Source organism: Pimephales promelas, chromosome 6, assembly GCF_988280905.1.
Source record: "Pimephales promelas chromosome 6, fPimPro1.hap1.1, whole genome shotgun sequence".
Taxonomy (NCBI): domain Eukaryota; kingdom Metazoa; phylum Chordata; class Actinopteri; order Cypriniformes; family Leuciscidae; genus Pimephales; species Pimephales promelas.
The window spans coordinates 12,962,322-12,983,833 of record NC_142774.1 but is presented as its reverse complement, the minus strand read 5'-3'; the positions used below and the strand labels follow the sequence as shown (position 1 = coordinate 12,983,833).

Sequence of the window (21,512 nt, the reverse complement as noted above, 5' to 3'; positions counted from 1 at the left end):
TAAATTTTCACTATAATAAATTTTCGTTTTAAAGCAAATAAAATTACACATTTTTAACAAGAGCACATTTTATTTTATTTTTTTAAATTAAGTTTAATTTTAAAACTTCAAAAATGTTCAAAAATACGAGGGGGCACAAAATCCTGTTGTGACATTGTTGATGTAATGTCTTCGATCTACACATATGATGGAAGCCTTGGCATTGTCTGTCTGGCCGCATTATGTTGCAGTGATGCGAATCATCGTTGTGTAATGTGTTTATCTGTGGGGAAGTTGAGAGTTTGATATGTCACTCAGCTTTTTGCATGGCCGCCCACTCTCCACAGTGGTCTGCATTAATCCCCCCCTCCAATGAAATAGAGAGAAGTTCTGCAAGGTGAAACATGACAGGCTGCCACATTGTTGACAAATAACCTTTCCTTCCATTCCTGTCAAGCCCCCCGAATGACAGCTTTAGCTTTCAACGACTGGTGCGCTTTTGAAATGTCAATTTAGCATCTTGACACATATTGACGACAAATAGCTGACATTTTACAGGCCTTTCAGTTAGGAATGCGAGTAATCCCACGTATCATAATGCCAGACATGCTGCAATAAAGTAAAGTAACACTGAACTTCTCATTTCTTCATTTAAAAAAGTGATGTTCTCATATCAGACCTCCTCCAGAGGGAATGAGTAAGAAGGACTCAAAACACATCTGACAGGACGTCTCAGTCATCATTTCTTCAAATTTCTCAATCACTAGTCCATGAAAATGCACAACTCTGCATGTCCAGAAGTGACACACCTTCAAAATCATTCAATCTTTTTTATGACATGTTTGGTAAAGGATAGTTCACTAACAAACTATCATAATTTACTCACAATCCAAGTCTTGAAACCACTCTATATATTTATGAGAAGAACAGACTTAAATATAATGGTGCAGTAAGTGATTTTTGAAAAAAAGCTGTTGAAAGTGGATAAGACCAAGAGCCACAAAACTCACGTGTAGCCAATCAGCAGTAGGAGGCGTGTCCAAACATGATGGGTGAAGGAAGAGATTGAGCAAGAGAGAGATTTGAATAAAGACTGTAGAAAGAGAGATGGCTGAGAGACATTAAAAAGAGAAAATGAATACCACTGGGTAAAGGTTTTTGATCAGGCATGAGCTTTAGGACCCGCTTTAATAGGCTATTAGTAGTCTATGGTGCAGTGGTGATGGCAAAGTGGATAAGACACATGCCTTTGGTGTGAGAGACCCAGGTTATCATGTTATAGAAAATAACTTTTACCCTTAAAGGGATACTCCACTTTTTTTGGAAATAGGCTCATTTTACCACTCCCCCAGAGTTAAACAGTTGAGTTTTACAGTTTTCGAATTTATTCTGATATCTAAAAGAATATCAGTTACCAGACAGTTTCTGGTCTCATTGACTTCCATAGTGAAAGTATCATTGACTTCCAATGAGACCAGAAACTGTCTGGCTAGTGATATTCTTCTAGATATCAGAAAATTGGCTGGATACATTCGAAAACGGTAAAACTCAACTGTTTAACTCTGGGGGAGTCCAAAAAAAGTGGAGTATCCCTTTAACTTTTATCTTTTTATCACACAAAGCTATTGTATGACTTCAGAAGAGTTGGAATATAATGCATAAATTGTATTGATCTTGTTTTAATTACATGGAAAACAATATACAGCGCTTTATTTGACAAAATCCTTTGTGCTCCACAGCAGAATGAAAGAAAGATGTTTGGAATGACATGATGGCCAATGGGGAATTGGTAAATAATGGGCAAATGTTCATGTTTGGCTGAACTACTCCTTTAAACCGAGTGCGTGTTTTGTAATTTAGGGCAGTAGAGCTGGTGGCCAGCTACATCTACAGTGAATTTAGTCTTGGCCCAGACGTGCTCTAGATATCAGAGGCGATGCCACTCTCCTTAATCACAGACTCCTGGGAACACCACATTGTCCTTTCCTCTGTTTCCCATCCTCCGTTTTAGCTGGAAGAACCAAACCTCTCTTTTCCTCACACCCATTTCAGCCACAAGGTATGTCACGTAAATAAACAGTCATTAGCCTTCTGAATGTCCCACTGTGGATTTACCACCGACAGCCCGTCTCAAAAGCTCAGTCCTCCTTTGGCTTTCTGTCTCTCACAGGACACAGCTCTATTAGGCCCCATTTAGCCATTCACTTCTTTTCCTTCCCACAACACGCAATTCCTGTTCAACTATATTCGCCTGACTCCGCCATTGTGAGCCAATGCAGCAAAGAGACATTGATGGACGCTGATGGACACTCCCCATTGAGCGATTCAGGCCTTCCTTTTGTAAAGCCTCTTTCAGGAGAAAAGGTTTACAAAATGAGCATTGAGAAAAGACAAGATGGCGCGAAGGTTGATGTTCGATATGACAGGTCTCTCGGAATGCTCCCAGCTTTCTGACAGGTTTGGGTGAAGGACATGTGAGGTAATCTAGAGTTTGACAGCGTGAATATAAGCACTGACACTCTGGGTGTCAGGGCATTAGTGTTTCCGTTTCCTTGCACACACTGTCTCTCGCACACACACACACACACACTTTCACTGCAGGTCAGATGTCTGCTGATGAACCATCACTGAAATACAAGCTCAGGCCCGAGATGTGCTGGTACAGATAAGCAGCACTTTCGTTATTATTATTTTTTTTACTAGCTATCACTCAGCCCCCATTAAGAGATAAACGACACTGGCTGTAATTTCAGGTCTGCCCGTGAAATCCTAATCAAATGGCTCTTAAAATATTTTTGCTGCACACGAGCATGACAGGCCACGTCCCATGAGTTACAGCAGGCAGGGTCATCCATCAGTGATCGAGTTTCGGTGCCATAAAACCTGCATCTGTCCCATCCATCGCCTGTTGACTGACATGACCTGGCCTTCTCTCCAAATACTACATTATCCTAGCCAGAGGAGAGGGACTGGGGCTGGGTTACACCTCCCTTCACCAGAGGAGACCAGAGCAGGCTGACGTCTGAGCGTGGATGGGCTTTTGAGAGGGGTCAGGCCTGGAGGTCAGAGAGCGGGCTTAAGTCAGTGTTACTGAGCATGTAAAGGGTCTGTATGCAGAGTCCCTGGAGAGTGACAGGCGTGATGAGGCTAACAGGGCCTGCTGTGTGACAAATGTCCATTCACGTTCTGGAATGGCACCTGTGTTGCAAACATATGGCAGCGAAATTGAGATGTATTGGGGAGCCGACTCGGAGAACAGCCATAAAGTTGTCGCCCGACAGTTTGTTTGTTTTTTTGTGTGTGTGTGTGTGTGAGTCTCTGTAAGCATACTATATATCCGAATACATTATGTGCCTTTCTCCCTTGATATTAAATGGAGATAAGGTGAGAAATTGCTGAAAATGCTGAGCGTGTCAGATCAGCACACATTGTCGTCTCCTCCTACACTTCATTTACTCTCTTGATTTAATTCAACTTCTGCTTGCCAGGCAAGAAACAGCCAGAGACTATTAAATACATTTTGATGTCTACTGTTGTATCATGTGGCTTCAGGTCCTAACTCTGATTTCTGGGATTAAAATAAAGATGTGAAAGTTTTCATTTTTCTTGAGAAATCGTAGTTATGGTTCCAAACTGCAAAACCCAATTTCATTAATCAGTGCTTTTGTCTTGCTTTTCAGTAACTATATTTAAACATTCTCCAAACAAGATAAATGTACTTGTTTTACCAAAATATTTTTTTCTCATAAAATAAGATTTCCTCAATACAGTCCTGTAAATATATTCATATCTTGAATTTTTTATCTGTTTTTTTTTTTTCTTCTTAACCCACTGCCAGTTTATTTTCTTGCTGTAAGCATACACTAAATGTGGTTATATCCTTTAAAGCAATTTTCATCATCATTTTCATTATAATTTATGCAATAAAAAATCCCTTCCAGCTTTCTTTCTATTCCAAGCCATTTCTAAATTGAAATCATTTTAATTTGGCTGTCATACACCCTTTTTTTTTTCAAACATTAAATAATTAAGATGGCAGTATAAAAGATGAGACTTTATCAAATAAAATACTCAAATCTGCACACTGTGTCTTTTGAGTAAACTCGATACGTCTCGTATATTCTCTGAAACCCGTTTTTAATATTTTATGCAATTCTTGATTTTTAATTGGGAAAACAAGACAAAAATATACAGTATGTTTGGCCAATGCAGCATTACACTTGTGCTCAATATATTAAATAGGAAATTAAACATGTTAACCTACCATATACTGTTAACATAAGGGCCAACTATTAACCTTAGCACAAACTATGTTAACGTCGTATCATGTAGTTTATATGTCAGACTGCCTGCCACCTCAGTTTGTTTATGCTTGGGTTAACCTCTATATAGATGTGCTCTGAACAGTTTCAATGCTGTATTGTTTATAGGAATGTTTCCTTTCAAATTGAGAAGCTTTTGATCAGACAAACTCCTGTGAGCCACGGTGTGCCTTTGTCTTCTTTAGGCTAACATTCTGTCACCCCTCTTTGAAAGTGTATCTTCCTTAGGCATAATGGCACAGAACACATATAGAGTTGTGTTTACGTATAGGGGCAAAAGCTAATTGAGAACAGAAAAGCACCTTTCCGACAAGGATTGTGTGTCTGACAGACTGATTATCATGGGAATGAACAGTACTATGCGCCATCAGTTGCAGAGGATGCTGGAAATTGAATTTTAACAGGCTCAACACTCCCTCTTTCCTCTTCATCCAATGTTTTTGATTTTGTTGTTGTGCACTTTGAAGCCAGCAGCTGCAGAGTAGATAGGACCCAATGGAACATGTTCACCCAGACTATGGAAATGTACCCGAGCACTCCCTCGAGTACGCTATGAGAATCCAATCTGAAAGCTGTCTGTGCTCTCTCACCGCCTTCAGGTTTCAGGTACTTGGTTTGTTTTGGTCAAAAAATAGATCAATTCTTGCTTGTGGGGTATGTGTGTGTGTGTGTGTGTGTGTGTGTGTGTGGCAAGGTGTGTTACAGCCCATCTTGTGGCTTTTTGTTTGCATGGATGACTTTTAGGGTGGAAAGGAAACAGTACATGCGTGCAGACCTCAGACAAAAGCTTGAAGCTAGATGTGATGTGATTCCCAACAGATTTGCACTCATATCTATGTTTTGCCTTAAGCAATCCATACCACACCTGTCTTCTTCTTTCAGCCTCTCAGCAAAGCTTTCTTACTCTCCTCATTCTCTCAGCACATCTTATTTTTACTTGAACAGAACACACTGTTTTCCAGTATACTGCGGGGGTGGCCAGAAAATCCTCCGTTGAGCTCTTTGATTCATGATCAGATGCACACACCTGAACTGCAGGGATAAAAACGTACCATCATTAGGTGTGTTCTGTTTGACAAAAATCATACATATCATGCTGATATTGTATATCACAATCGTGTTATTTTTGCAAAAAATTCAACTTCTGAATCTGTCTAGGTACGTCTGAAGCCATTGTAAAATATGCATACTTGTACACCTGTGACAGTGTGACCACACATTTGTTGAATTTTATAATGATGTGGCAGATTCCAATGTTGCTTGACAACCTTGAACAACCTATAGTGGTTTTCAAACTTTTCATAAAACTTTGTTGTACATATTTTTTTTTTTACGTTTTACTGTGTGAGAAAAAAAATACTAACAATGAAAACAAATGAAAACAAAGTAAATTAGAGATGATAATAAATATTTTTTTTTATTTTTTTTTGGTAATTTAATAAAACCATAATTCTGAAAATATTATTTGGAAAATGTAGAAACATTAAATTAAGCATATTTGATATCTTACGTTTTGGGGGGATTACAGATTGCACATAGAGGTTAATATTTTTATTACACTGTTATAGTAGGAGTGGAACGGTACACAAAAGGCACGGTTCGGTTCATACCTCGGTTCAGACATCACGGTTCGGTACGATTTCGGTACAATGGAGGGAAAAGCAAAACAAAAATACAGAAGGCATTGTATTTTTTTAAATAAGTTTTATTAATAAAAGCATTGAACCGGTTTATTTGTAGTGCACTGACAATAGTTGTATATAATTAGTTTATTAATTAAATTAATAAAAAGACCAAAAGATCTTGCAATATGTTTGGTAATTGTACCTGAATTAATTTAAAATTATTTTGCTATATTTCAGATCAATATATTTGTTTCCCTTAATTTTAATTAACAATGTAAAATTATTCTCATCTGAATTATAAATAATTGATTTCTGTATTCGCATTCGATTTTCTTTTTCAATCAATTTAGAATGTGTAAGATTAGTGCTCCGAGGACAAGAAATGAAAAACCAACGGAATATGACGAATGTCCAAAAGATGGGACCCACAGACTGTTTTGAAATGGAGTTGGATAAATATGTTTTGCTTTTAAAACAGTGTGTGTGTGATTTTGGTCAGGTAACAGTTGTAGGTTACAGTTTGTCTAGAGTTTACAGTGTGACAAAAGCACAATGTTGTGTATTATTGCGAGTGTAAACAAATATAAAAACAGTTTTTATGTTTCCACTGTTGTATCGCACCTCTCTCTCTCTATCTCTCTCTCTCTCTCACACACACACACACACACACACACACACACTCCCGCATTGCAATCTTGACATAGCAGCCTGTTCATTTTGCGGTCACACACCAAACGCGAATAGAGCGCCAAATTCGTGTCTATCGCGTCTAGTTCGACGCTAGTCCAAAGCGAGGATGCGCGTATAAAGCCAACGTTTGAAGTGAACGCGCATTCAGAGCCTAGACGGTTCAGAGCTAGCCGATGGTACAGATTATGTGTCCCTAAAGAACCCGCGGATCTAACAGTAGTTCCGCATTACATTAATTAATATCCACGCGAGTTTTATTTATTTTTATACCGTGTATTCTCCGTGTAAATTCGTGCACCGAACCGTGACGCCCGTACCGTTTCGGTTCAATACGAATACATGTATCGTTCCACCCCTACACTGTTACAGCTTGGGGGTTCATATTAAGAAACAAGTGAAGAAAAGGTACAAAGGGATTATTGAGCACTTGTAAAAAATAACACCATTCGCATGACCTACTGCACTATTGTTGGCTAGCATGAGTGTCGTCAACCCTGCAGATGCTTCAAAGAGACAAACAGGAGATGAGTGTGAATGAAACAGACATTTTCAAGCAGCACTAGAAAAGGTCAAAGAAGCCATGAAACGGCCTTGTCGCATCAGAAAAGAATTCTTCTGCAGCAGTCCGAATCTGCCAGAAGCTTCTCAACCGCAGTGCACTCGCCGTTTGTCATTCTGCTTAGCTCTTATAGCAACCCTGCTGTATCAAACTACCATCAAAAAAAGGCCACATAAGTAACACAGAATAGTGCAGGAAGTTGAGCAATGGTTTTGTCTTTCTGGAAAGGCTGCTGCGCATACCTATCATTGTGTTTCATCTTATCTATGTTCAAGGAAAAGGATTTTGTGGCCTCAAGTTACAACACATAATCTCTCGCTCGCTCTCTCTCTCAATTTCTCATTCTAGATTTGACTCACCAGAGGTTTAGACGAGGACGTGACCCCTCATGATGTGATAAATGCCGAAATCGGCATAGTTGTAGGCTAATGCTGCGTACACAGCTTTGTCGGTCTTTAAAACCTCCCCTTTTTCTCACCTCTGTGATATAACCGGAAAAGTCGTGTTTTAAGGAGCTTGCAAAAGTGCTTTCAAGGTTCTGATTATGTGCCTCTGGCAATGATACACATCAAATACACTGTATTTCCAAAGCCTTTAGGGCCCTGTTTAAACCTGCTACTGTATTTATGCGTTTTCGATAGGGCTGGGTAATAAATATCAATTTCTCGATTTTACTCGATTCTCATTTTTACGAACCGATATCGATTCTTAAATCTCAAGAATCGATTAGTTATCCTGTTTCATTTGAATGAATGGGACATTGTATCACAGCTGCACACATCCAAAAAATTGCAATAATCTTTGTCCTTTGTTATTATTGATATGAAACAAAATCTTAAATTTCAAATTACGTCCATTTTCTTTCGAAATTCAAAAATATAAATAACGTTTTGGTGCTGTGAGATCGCTCTGGCGCAGCTCAAGAGAAGCAACAGCGCTGATATCTCTTCCGGCTTAATAATACCAGTCACAGCGCGAAATAAACATGAATGAGCATCTGAAAGTGTGTTAAAAGATAGAGTACAACTTATCGAATCCGTATCATGTCACATTGATTCGCTCAATCAGCGTTTCAACCGTGGAAAGACGTCAGTTAAACAGCTTGTAATCAATTTCATGTATCATCATATTTACCTCAGAAAACCCACAGCTAGAAAAAATAACTCTAGAGAGGAGCATTTTGCTAAATATATACACCATATTACATTTGCATTATAATCTTAATGTTCTTCAATTTTTCGGGCAAGTTTTATGACAGCCACCATTTAAATGTTTAAATTTCATATAATCTTCTTATTAAAAAAATAAACAAAAGTGTAATTTAAGTGTTTGTATAGCTACAAAACAGTTAATTATTACCTTCATATTAGGCTATAGGCTTTAACTAGACTCCCATAGTGTACAGCATTAGTTAAGAGATTTGATTTCCTTGAGACAATTTGCCATTTATTGTAACTGATATCCAAAATAATCAATATTGAATTGAATCGGAATCGAAATCGAATCGAATTGCAAGCTTGTGAATCGAAATCAAATCGAATTGTGAAATTTGTGTCAATACCCAGCCCTAGTTTTCGACTACCTGGAAGTGATCGACAGTGGACAAGTTGTCTCCGCTACTCAGCATGCAACTTATTCACACAATTCTTGTTAACATGGTGCAATCCCAAACAGACCCAAGTGTGGATTTATTGCAATAATGACAGATAAGTGCCGCCGGGGACCCCGAGACATATGAAAGCGGATGTTTAATCATCTCTATCATATGCTTAAATGTGTATGAGTGTGTGCATATGTGTCGTTGTCATCATGTACTCAGCAGTTCGACAGCTGGTGTGGGTGGGTACTAAATGGTTAGTCATCATCACTCTGCTGTAATATGACCCAGATGTTCTTTGGCAAAAGCACATTCATCCAGACACATTTGCCTAACTGCCACAATTAATTACCCAGGACAACTGATTACATCTGCACAGCGTAACTACGCCGCCTCGCCATTGGTTAACCCGTTTTCGTTTGATTCTTTCCGCAGATCAACCGTCCAATCATCATCAGCAGGGCCAGTCCACACTGCCACCAGCTCCGCCTCCGCACAAGCAGCAGCCGTCGGTGACGGCGCTGAACCACAACTCTCTGAGTAGCCGCAGGAACGTGAGCCCGGCCCCTCCGGCCGCCCTCCCCGCCGAACTGCAAACCACACCCGAGTCAGTGCCGCTGCAGGACAGCTGGGTCCTGGGCAGCAATGTGCCGCTGGAGAGTAGGTCAGTTACGCAATCACACACAAACACCAGCACGGTTACATGTGTGTGGCCTGTGTTATGGACAGATATTTTATTTGACATTGCTCACACAGCAGAACACGTGACTTTCCTATCTGTCTCAAAACAGTATGACTGCAGGGCTTTTATTTATAATGCATCAAGTATCCAGCATACTAACAAACCTGATAGTATAATTCACATTCATAATTCACAAATGAATTTTTGAACATAATTAGTCAAAATTAGGCATCATCAGTCTCACAAAGCGTTTTATAATAAGGCAGTGTCAAAAGTGCTGCTGCTGACTCTGCTAACAGCCCAGAGTGTGAGTGACTGAGGCCTGGCCAAGCTTAGGGGAGGATACGGCTTGGTTGTTTTCCCCTCATAAATCATTGAGGCTGTAAGCTCGGAGGATACTCTTAGGGGTCTTTAAAGACTAGCAGAAGGGAGCGCTTTGTTTTGGTGGTTGAACGTTAGCACTGTAATGGCCTCTCTCTGTTTTTGATCTACTCTTTCTAGTCGTGACACTGTATATATAATGACTAAGCCTACCCCATTAAGGGATGTAACCACCTAGCACTCCTTTCATTCATCCTGTGTGATATAAACAGTCATACAGAGTGAGGGTTGGTGCAGAGAGAAAGATTTTTTTTTTAACTTTTTAAAGCACTTTTTTAACTTTTTAAAGTTAGTGATGATGTCATTGTGTTAATATCTTACTGCCTTTCTTTAAAAATAATTGATGAAAGGCTGTCGAGAGAAAGAGCGACAGCCTCGGTTTCTTCTCCACCTTCTGAAAGCGATAGACCTTACTCTGGATAGACATAGACTCTGGCATATTAAATTTGATGTAAATGGTAGTAAGTTTGTGTAGGATATATGTACAGTCCTGGAGTGGCTAATTGCACAAAATGCACTTCTTAATGAAAATATACATTTTGAAAAGGTTTCGTGTAAATACAATTGGTCTGTCTTAAGACAACATACACAAGCCAGACAAAAAAGGACTTCAATTTGTTCACTTTAATAAATTGTTTATTTTTTGATAAATATTTAGAGGTTGCATTGATAATTATAATTTTGACTTAAAGGAGTAGCTCACTTTTGAAAAAAAACTTTTGCTGATAATTTACTCACCCCCATGTCATCCAAGATGTCCATGTCATTCTTTCTTCAGTCGAAAAGAAATTGAGGTTTTTGATGAAAACATTCCAGTATTTTTCTCCATATAATGGACTTCAATGGGAACCAAATGGTTCAAGGTCCAAAAGACAGTTTCAGTACAAACTGCAAACTGGTCAAAGGGCTTTAAACGATTCCAGACGATGAATAAGGGTTTAATCAAGCGAAACAATCGCTCATTTAATAAATAAATAACAAATTTTATGTTTTATAAGTTCAAATGTTTGCCTTACTCTGTTCTGTGATGCATGTTTGTGACTCTCCTGTTCAAACTCGTTCATCAATATGACCAAATCTTTTCTGAGTCATATGGTTCATTCAACAAACGAAACGAACGAATTGACTCGGAAAAAGATTTGTTCATTTTGATGAACAAGTTCGAACAGGAGAGTCATGAACGTGCATTGCATTACAGAGCAAGGCGAGCATTTGAGCTTAACTTTGTTTTTGTTTTTTGTTTTTTTTTAAATGGGCGATCGTTTCGCTTGATAAGACCCTTATTCATCGTCTGGAATCGTTTAAAGCCCTTTGAACAATTTGCAGTTTGTACTGAAAGTGTTTGGGTTTTTTTGGACCTTGAACAGTTTGGTTCCCACTGAAGTCCATTATATGGAGAAAAATGCTTGAATGTTTTCATCAAAAACCTTAATTTCTTTTCGACTGAAGAAAGAAAGACATGGACATCTTGGATGACATGGGGTTGAGTAAATTATCAGCAAAAGTTTTTTGAAAAGTGAACAACTGCTTTAATACCTAATTTAATCATATTAAATCAACAGCTTTTACAGTGGTATTTAAATTGATATTGGAAATTTTGAAATTATCTATTGACCTCTGGTATAGGCTACTAAAATACTGGTATTGTGACTACACTAGTGGACAAAAAAAGTAATTTTTAAATAATACTTTAAACATACTGTACATCACCCCTCACAACGTTGTAATTGCGTTAAATTAAATATGGCAGGTACCCAGACTAAGGGTATAGGCATGCTTTTGAATTTATATTTTATATGCAAACATGATGACATAGTGTTAAGAGATCCAAGAATAACACACCTGCCTCTGCACCTCCACCCTCGGGTTTCACTTCATGGCCCTTCACATGGACACAGTGGTCACAAAACAGAAATATCCAACAGCTACACTTCCTTTATGGTCTTTCCCTCTGTCTCTCTGTTTTCCTCACAACTCTCTCTCACTTTATATTGCATCTCGGTTATTTTTTTTTTTTACTATGCCGTGGTCTTGCTTTTTTTGCTTTGTGTCATGTCAACCACAGCAAGATGTTTGCACTTTTGTCCGTTGTTGTTCCACCCCCATTGTTTTGCTTTCTGTCTCTTTTCCAACTTTCGCTCTGCTATTTGTTTTTGTTCTTTACTCTCTGTCTCAGTGGTCAGACCATATCCTCGAAATCTTATCCTTGGCACTCCTCCACTCATATTGATAGAATTATGTAGATTTCTGTAGATATTAGCAAGAGAGCTTAAATGTCTGTTTATATCGTGAGATCTCACTGAGGAAGACCTCACACAGTCAGTTGGTTCTCTGACACTTACAGATGCTTGTAAATCCATCTATGGTGTTGCATCTCCTTACCAAATAAACACTCTGAAAACACACTGTAGTTCAATTATGCTCAAAATCACACATTGAATGCGTGGCTGCATTGGTTCAAAAGGTGCCGTGTTCCAAGTTAGACATGGAGATTACTCAACAACTGTTTACATGATACGGACTGACTTTTAGAGTTAAAATAAACAAAACAGCCAACTCCTTGACAGGCACAACAGTGAAGTTTAGATGAAAGTAATGAGAAACATCAGCACTGGTAAATGGATGAAAACATGCTGGCAGAGAGTAGAAATGCAAACAGTTCACAACATGTCCCTGAACAAGTCCATTGATTTGTTTGAGGCAGTAGATTCTGGCTGAGGAAATGAATGAAAAAAATGCAGTAGACTGAATTAGCCTTTTGAGAAAATTGAACAAACCAGTCCATAAATGCATCCTGCTAATTTACTTGCACCAGGATAAGTTATTATTTGACGTTATTTATTTGCTTTTTTTTTTTTACACCATTTTCATTAGTGGAATAATTTAGCTGTTAAGCATAGTAAATTGCTCCAACAACACCTATGCTTCTATATAGACCTCTTCCCTGTATTTACAAGCATGAACGATTGGTTCCCAGGGCTCATGTTGGTATTGTTTAGCAATTACTGATTGTACCTTTAAGCCATTATTGACATTGCCATGAACCTTGCGGTGAAATAGAGATCAAGTCTGAGCATATGCTTCTACATTCTTGTAATTTGTGCACAATTTGTGCTAAACAGGCAATTGAGTTTGACTGGCTCTCATACGGTCAATTACCTCACTCTACTGTCTTTACTCTCTATGCTATTAAAGTGGGGAAAAGAGAAACATGAGAAGCCTCTTGAGACACCTGCCGGTCCTTAACTGATTAAAATATCTCAAGATCTGCACAAGTATGTTTTCCGCATTCAGAGTCTGAGTATTTCAAGTGTAAAAACAAATCAGGCAATTGGTGAATCTGCTTCTGGACTAGAGTATGCAACATCACTTGCCACCACTCTGTTTTAAGCTTTCCATTTGCCATCCATAAATTTGTGCCCAGTTACCATTTTTGTAGTATATATATATATATATATATATATATATATATATATATATATATATATATATTAGGGCTGTGCAAAAATTAATTGCGATTAATCGCATCCAAAATAAAAGTCTGTGTTTACATCATATATTTGTGTGTGCTCTATATAATTATATTGTATATATAAATACCTATGCATGCATGTATATATTTAAGAATTATTTGCGCTTAAATTCTGTATATATATATAAAATATATAATCTATATTATATAAATATAAATATTTTATATATGAATAACACATTTTCTTAAATATATACATGAATGTGTGTGTATTTATATATACAAAATAATTATACAGCACACACAAATATATTATGTAAACACAGACTTTTATTTTGGATGCGATTAATCGCAATTAATTTTTGCACAGCCCTAATATATATATATATATATATATATATATATATATATATATATATATATATATATATATATATATATATATATATATATATATATATTATAGATAAAATGTGTAAGAAATGTCCTTACTGATATTGTTTTTTTTTTAATATACTATTTGAGAGGGAGTGACATAGTACCAACATTTTTGTCCATTTGTTCCTTTTCAATACGATTTTTGATCATCTTCACATTCCATCTTTCTTTTGACTGCTGATAATCTATTACTGCTGTTTAATGCGTGGTGAATTCTTGTTTCTTATGCCATTAACATACATGTTCTGTTTGTGATAGAGTGGTAATGGATTTATCTTGAACTGAGGGAGAGAACTGAAGCACTTGACATTCCAAAACCTCGCTCTAGGCAAAATAACACATCTCGCAACATGATTTAACCATGATTTAATTTTTGCACATAGCAAAAACGGCTTTCAAGCTGTTCCCCATGTGGAGATCACCAGAAAAGTTGGTCCCCCATGTGAATCTCAAAGCACTTTTGACTCATAGGTCAGTTCCCATGTCATCCAGCTAAAGATAGACCTCACGACTTGCACCATCACAAGAGAGAATAAAGTGTTCATAGCATTCGATCACAAAATCTTGTTATAAGGAGGAAATGGACCGCAATTAAAGCCAGTCTTGCGCAAATGTCCTGTAAACTTCCTCTAGCAAAAGGTAGTAAACCGAGAAAGTGCCAAATTAACATTTACTTATTCTTTACTTTGTTTATTGTCTTTTTCTTTGGTAAAAGGTTTTGAAGAGGAGTGATTTATTGCTTCAAACAAAACCAGACATCAAATTGATGTTAAAGTAAAGCACCATCCATCAGTAGAACTTCAATAGGTGTTACTGTAATTAAAAACAAGTCTCATAATTGTGTGCAGAGTGCAATCACACACCATTCAGCCAAGTGTGCCAATTGTCAAGAGCCTTTAGATGTTTTGCTATTTTATCTGTGATCTCCACCCCCATTTTATAAACGGGGAACAGACAGGGTCAATCCACATAGACAAAACACACAGCAACTGTGAAATGCCTCTCAGTACAGGCTTATCTAAGAGCTGTGGATCATTCAGCACTGACACTTTGTCCTTTGTCACTTTTATAACTTCTCAGTAGAAGAATACACTGCAGGCAGCATTGAAGGAATGGGCTTCTTAAGAATAACAATAGCCTCTATTTGCATTTTCCTTTACATAGAGGTTATGGTTTTTTTGTGCATCTCTTTCTGCCTCCATGCTGTGTTGTGGAGTGGAAAGATGAATTTTAACATCATTCGGGCCTGTTATATTTTATTATGAGGGAGATAGTTATATGCTGTAGATTGAATGTTGTAGTTTTTGAAGATTGTGAAGCACAGGGCTGTTGGTTAGCACAAGTGAAGTGTGTATTTATTCTGAAGATCCTTGTTAGAAGGTTATACAAATATGTTTCCATATTATTCAGTTCATCGAAATAGCTCATCTTAACATTTTACTGTGTCGAATATAATTCCATGACTGAAAAATGTTTTAAGTACTGTCTTCGATTATGCCACTGTATATAACCATTGTTGAGTTCTTTTATGCGTCCGCTCTTCCGAAATCTTCTGTGAAGGTATTTGTCAGAGGATGACAAACGTGAAAGGAGATACATGGATTAGCATAGCAATTTCCAGTCTGGTGTCATGCATGCTGTAATCAATTAACAATGGTTATCCCGGCCCTCCTGCTCGGAAATCCCTGTTCGCTGTCTTCTGTGTCAAAGTAACGTTATTCCTGTCCTACCTAAACAACAGATGTCCCAGTCAGTCCATAGATACTACAGCTGGGAATTCTATCTCTTTTTGATCATGCGTCTTCCGTTAGCTCTCGTGAAGTATTAACATTTTTACTGAGGGTCTAATCTCATATCAGCATTTAGTTTTCAACTATTTTCAAGCATGCGCCACCTCTTATTGATTGATCCCTTTAACTGTGATAAAACCCAATGTTAAACGACTATAAACCCCATATGAACCGTGAATAGAGTGAATTGAAAGTGTCAGCAATCGTAACTAAATGTAGCATTTAACATTGTCATGACTTACAGTAAGTCCGTATTTTGTGTTAATACAGTGTTAATAAGTGTTAGTTCCCAGAGTTGTCTTTGTATCCTTTTCAATTCATTGTCTCAAAAAGGGGCAAAAAAGGGAATTTGAAACTATACATAAGTTATTTTAAATGCTGTCATGTGTTTTGTTTAAAAGCGGGCCACTCTGTGTAATTCAAGACGGACGAACATATGGTCAAGTCGTGTTATTGAGTTACATGTCAGCAAGTCACTCGTTGTAAAAACTTGAAGTAAAGGTTTAAACTCCTGCTATGAGGTCAGAAGGGTGAGTTGGTTAGAGCGTAGGTCATAGGGGAAAACTAAAAATGTTATGTGTAAGTCATACCGAATTACTCTTGGAATCCCATGCATCTGTTTTCATCCCATTTGAAAATTTGTGGAGAGGAATGAAAAACTCTACATTGCCCCATGGCTTTAGATCAGTGGTTCTCAAGTGGTTTTACTTGTTAGACTTTGGCTCAATGGTAAACATTTTAAGCATGCAGAACGAAGCAGAAATGTCCTTAAAGTCAAATATTGAATTAAATTTGGTTTATTTATATTTTTACTAAATGTCTCCGCAGCAAATAATTCACTGCACAAGACATATTGTGGTCAGTACAAACCGTTTAATGCTGCCTGGGTCATATTTTCATTTTTTCATGTTTTTTTTGAAGACGAGGGCTTGTCACACAACCTGTCCGTGTTGGTATATGCCTTGCACCGCAATCTTGTACCAAGTGACAGATGATTTTATTTTATTTTTTTATCAAAATACAGTAGAGGATACTGCGTGCACAGCCTTTGATGTCGACAACAAAATATATGGGAAGCATTGTTTTCTCCCTCATATAATTTAATTAGCCTATTTTTATATCCTAACAAAATGCAACAACAAGGTTAGTTGCACTTTATTTTTGACCTTTAGCATTGTTTTTCCCGGCTGCCCGCAATCAGAACAGGTCCATGACTAATTTCAGGGTCACGACACACCAATTGAAAACCACTGCTTCAGATTATATGCACCTCTAGAGATACCCATCCCTCTCTCAGCGAATGCTATTGACTATAGAGGAAGTACAGTAATTAATATATTCTCACACTCAGCTCATAGTGGATGTAGAGAGCCTACCAATAACACTTTACAGTCATTCAGTGCGCTTGAGTAATTCTGTGGCTCTATTCACCATAATAAATATCCCCTTCTTATCAGAGCATGTTAGTGCTTCCATTTAGAGGAAAACTGAATGATACATCGAACATAAAACTGCAGTATATTTCTTTTATGAGTCTTTTCGTGTGTGGGTTCGCGTCTTTCTTTCATTCGGCGCACATTCAGCTATGACTGACTGCTGTCTGGGAAGCTCTTTCTCTGTGGATTTGCTGCCAAACTCATAATTAGAAATATCTCGACTGTCTCATCACCAGAAAGCACTGACAACCTTTATTCTAATTGTTTGTCTTTCTCATGTAGAAAATTAGCAAAGCAAGCAGTTCTTGAAAACGGGCATGACAACTTGATAGAGATGGATGTGTTCCCTCCCGTGTGCCACGAGGGCGGCTATGGGGACGGGTATGTGCTCCTGAGTTTTCTCATGGTGCCAGCTGCTGATGCCAAGCCCAACACTGAGCCTCCAAAGTGCTAAATCTCCAGACGCCCCACCCCAATACAGCCAGCCCCGAACAGTAGGCCAGCGCTGAGCCAACCAAATGTCCAAAGTCCCATATTAAGCCAACCAAATTTAGACAAAGCAGTCATGCGCAGGCTCAAGCGCCCGTCATATATCTCTTCCCTTGTTCGGTTAGCCAGTGAATGCAAATGATCAAGAGGCATTTGATTGGCAGCAGACTCTGACACTGGTACTTGCTTAGGAATAATTGCTCTAAATTAAGTTGCAATAAAAATCCAGTAATATGTTAATCGATTCGCCACTTGCATAAATCAAGTTACACAGCCTTTAATATTTTAATTTGACTAATTCTTTAATTGATATTCCTGCATTACTAGATTAAATCCGGACTGCCTTGCACAGCATCTTGGCTTTGATTGGGTTGATTGATAATATTGGAGTAACAGTGAGTTGGCAGCAACTGTTTATTGGACTAAAACAAGAGCACAGTTTCTCTCTCTCTCTCTCTCTCTCTCTCTCTCTCTCTCTCTCTGTCGCTGCATTAGAATGCAGAGAGATTGTCGAATGAATTGTCTTGCTAATTGGATTTAGTGCTCAGTGTTATTTGATATCGCAGCTCGAATCATCTGTTTGTTCCATTGTTCAGTGTCTTCATGGGTCATTCTGTCAACATAAGGAATGCAATCGAACAGACAACCATGCAGTTTTAGTGAATTGCTTAGCTCTGCAAGCTTGTGAGTTGTTTTGTTTAACAAAAGGAGGGAATTTCTCTTCAATGTTGTTGAAGAGGGTTATGTATAGGCCTATAATGAATGCATTGGAGAGACTGGGGTTAGTTTTGTCATTTTAACTCAAGTGAATATTTGTCTGTATAGACACATACATATGTCTAAAAATTTTAGCTACAAAAAAAAACATTTAAACATTTTGTTGTTTCACCAGTGAAGTACCATGAAACTATATGGGTAAAGTTGCTTCAATGAAATGAGCATTTACATTTATTCATTTAGCTGACGCTTTTATCCAAAGCGATTTACAGTTGCTATATATATATATATGTCAGATGGACACATTGGTGTCTCGCAGTGGATTCGAACCCGAGTCTCTCGCACCAAAGGCATGTGTCTTATCCACTGCGCCATCACCACCCACGATTTTAAATTTGCTATTAAATAGTTTATTAGTGTTTGAGCTAAATTTAACCAGAAAAACTATAATGAAATGAAATCCATGTGTTCATGAGATTCATGAGAGTAAAAAATATTAACAATTTGTATTTATACAGGTTACAGCAACCTTCATTGTATGACTGCCTTGTATAATTTGTATTTCTTTTTAGTATTTTCGTCTTTTTTTATATAAAAAATTTCACAAACAAAAAAACTTTTTCCACATGAAAATATTATAATTTAGTCTAGGTATTTGAAAACACCATACAAAACATCTGCTGGAGAAAATGTAGAATGTAGATATGTTTAAAACCCTACAGTTAGATAATATAGAGAATATACAGTATATAGACAACTAGTCCTGGTTGCCAACAGTGTCAACAGTTTGTCCCCTTGGATAATATAATCTTTAAATGCTGAATTTGATTAAATCAATTTTTTAAATGTCCTCTTCTGCTGAGGAAACAATACCATTGGTGATTTTTAATTAGAAAAAGCTTTTTCTCTACCTCTTAAATGCAATCAGCTGATTCCAGATTTATAGTGGAAAGTGCCACTTACACACACACATTCACACAGATCACATTTCCCATTTCTCCACTTTCATTTGGGAGCAAAGAAGCGCAGCAGGCTAAAGGGAAGTCAAACACTAGGGCTTTAATTGAGATGTGTTCGGTAAAGGTTGAAAAGAGAAGAGAGCCAGATTTTCACTGTGGTATTCAAGCAAACAGAAAGGGCCAGCTTAATAAATGTGCGGGTAATATCTGCCCAGCATAATTACCACATGCTTCTGTTAGCCAATCATACTTTAAGTGCCAATCAGCAGGAGAGGTTGACACTTGCTTAGCGGGGGACATACAGGAGCAGGGCAGTTTGCGAGGGCTGTACGCCTCACTTCTTGTTCTGCACCCCGCTTTGTGAACAATCTGTGATGCTATTACTATTCATTTAGATTTAATATACTGAGCTTTCTATGAAAAGTGATCTGATTTTATGAACTATAACAGACAAGTTCTTGGCATTAATCTTTTTTTCCTAAAGCTGTTTAATGAATAATAATAATAATAAAAAACGTATTAAATGTGTCAAATGTCTGTCACAACGAGAGTAAATGTTCATTGCTCTTTTCTCTCTCTCTCTTTTTCAGGCACTTTCTCTTTAAGACAGGCACCGGCACCACTCCTCTGTTCAGCACGGCCACGCCAGGCTACACAATGGCCACGGGGGCGGTCTACTCGCCCCCTACACGGCCCCTGCCCCGCAACACACTCTCCCGCAGTGCCTTCAAGTTCAAGAAGTCCTCTAAGTACTGCTCATGGAGGTGCACAGCCCTCAGTGCCATGGCTGTTTCCATACTGCTCTCTGTGCTGCTCTGTTACTGCATCGGTAGGTGAAACTCTCATGCTTTGCCGTAAGATTGGCTCCACTAGATCAGTCCTACAACTGACGAGCTGACTTGTGAAGTCATGCATTTGTTTAATATATTTCCGTTTTCTCTGAAAAGTTGAATATTTGAATCCATCCCCTTTTAAGCACCTCCTGTACTACAGCCATACACATGCAGAAGGTTACCATTTAAGCATATTGCAGCACCAGTGCATTGTGACGTTGTGTTTAGAAAAAAAAAAGCATTCTTGGAACCTCTGCTTTCTGTTCAAAATAACAGTTTTGAACACTAGAATGCATCCTGCCAAGGTGACCGTGAAATCTGAAATAATATTTCAAATTATCATGCATAATATGTGTAATTTATTGTATATGATATTTTTTACATAATAATTCAAAATGAATAACTTGTTTTTGAATTTAAATTTAATTGCATTATTATTTCAATTTAATTGCATATAATCTTTTTCCATTATTAAATAAGGATTTATTGCTTCATTAAAGGGATACTCCACTTTTTTTTTTTTTTTTTTTTTGAAATAGGCTCATTTTACCACTCCCCCAAACAGTTAAACAGTTGAGTTTTACTGTTTTCGAATGTATTCAGCCCACTTTTTTGATATTTAGAAGAATATCAGTAATCAGACAGTTTCTGGTCTCATTGACTTTAATAGTATATATATTTTTTTCCTACTATGGAAGTCAATAAGACCAGAAACTGTCTGGTTACTGATATTCTTCTAAATAAAAAAAAAAATCATCTGAATGGATCTGAAAATGGTAAAACTCAACTTTTTAACTCTGGGGGAGTGGTAAAATGAGCCTATTTCGAAAAAAAAAAGTGGAGTATCCCTTTAAATGCCGGTTCACACTAAGGATGATAACTAATATATACATAAAGATATTATCCTGAAAATCATTCTAAATGTAAAAGAACTGCATTGAGTCCACACCATAAGTATAATGCTAAGGCAGATAGGAAAATATAATTGGAATCACTTTCAGAATTCTACTAATAATGAATAATTCATACCTTGACAGCCAATCAGAATCCAGTCAAAGCAATAGATGACAAAACTGCAGCGCATGTCTCAAATAAACAGAACGTTATCGTGTGCAGGTGTGGACACTAATCTGATTAACGTTATAGTTGTCGTTCTTGGTGTGAACGGCCCTTAAGACTGACTGGTCATTCAGGCAACCCAATTCATAGTTTTCTTGAGTAAAGCTCCTGTCCCACTTAACCACTTTGCCTTGTAATATTCAGAATATGTAATGCTACTTGATTTCTGAGCAAATTTATGTAGGGATAATTTTGTTCAGGTTACACCCTCTAGCAAGCCTGCAAAATGTTGTGTAGCCTACATAATATAATGGCTGTGGAGTACTATTTAAAAATCAACTGCTTTGTCAATTAAGTTGCCATGGAAACCACTGCTATTTGTTTATTTATTTATTTATTTTTGTCTATTACTCAGTCACCTGCTCATTGTGACCATGTTGCCATAGTAGCCGAATGTGACCACATCGGCAGATAAACATTTGGT

At 37.6% G+C, this 21,512-nt stretch overlaps 1 protein-coding gene across 11 annotated transcripts in view; it reads left to right on the top strand.

The window, feature by feature from the left end:
* Positions 1-21,512, top strand: part of tenm3 (teneurin transmembrane protein 3) — a 343,805-nt gene that overhangs the window by 220,317 nt on the left and 101,976 nt on the right. For 6 of the 11 annotated variants that reach the window (XM_089132127.1, XM_089132131.1, XM_089132129.1 and 3 more), the window contains 3 exons: positions 9,208-9,436; positions 17,254-17,352; positions 19,727-19,965. In XM_089132127.1, the coding sequence (XP_088988253.1) occupies positions 9,208-9,436; positions 17,254-17,352; positions 19,727-19,965 (567 nt within the window). The remainder of the gene's footprint in view (positions 1-9,207; positions 9,437-17,253; positions 17,353-19,726; positions 19,966-21,512) is intronic. The other 5 variants (XM_089132133.1, XM_039681524.2, XM_039681467.2 and 2 more) reach the window with 1 other exon arrangement.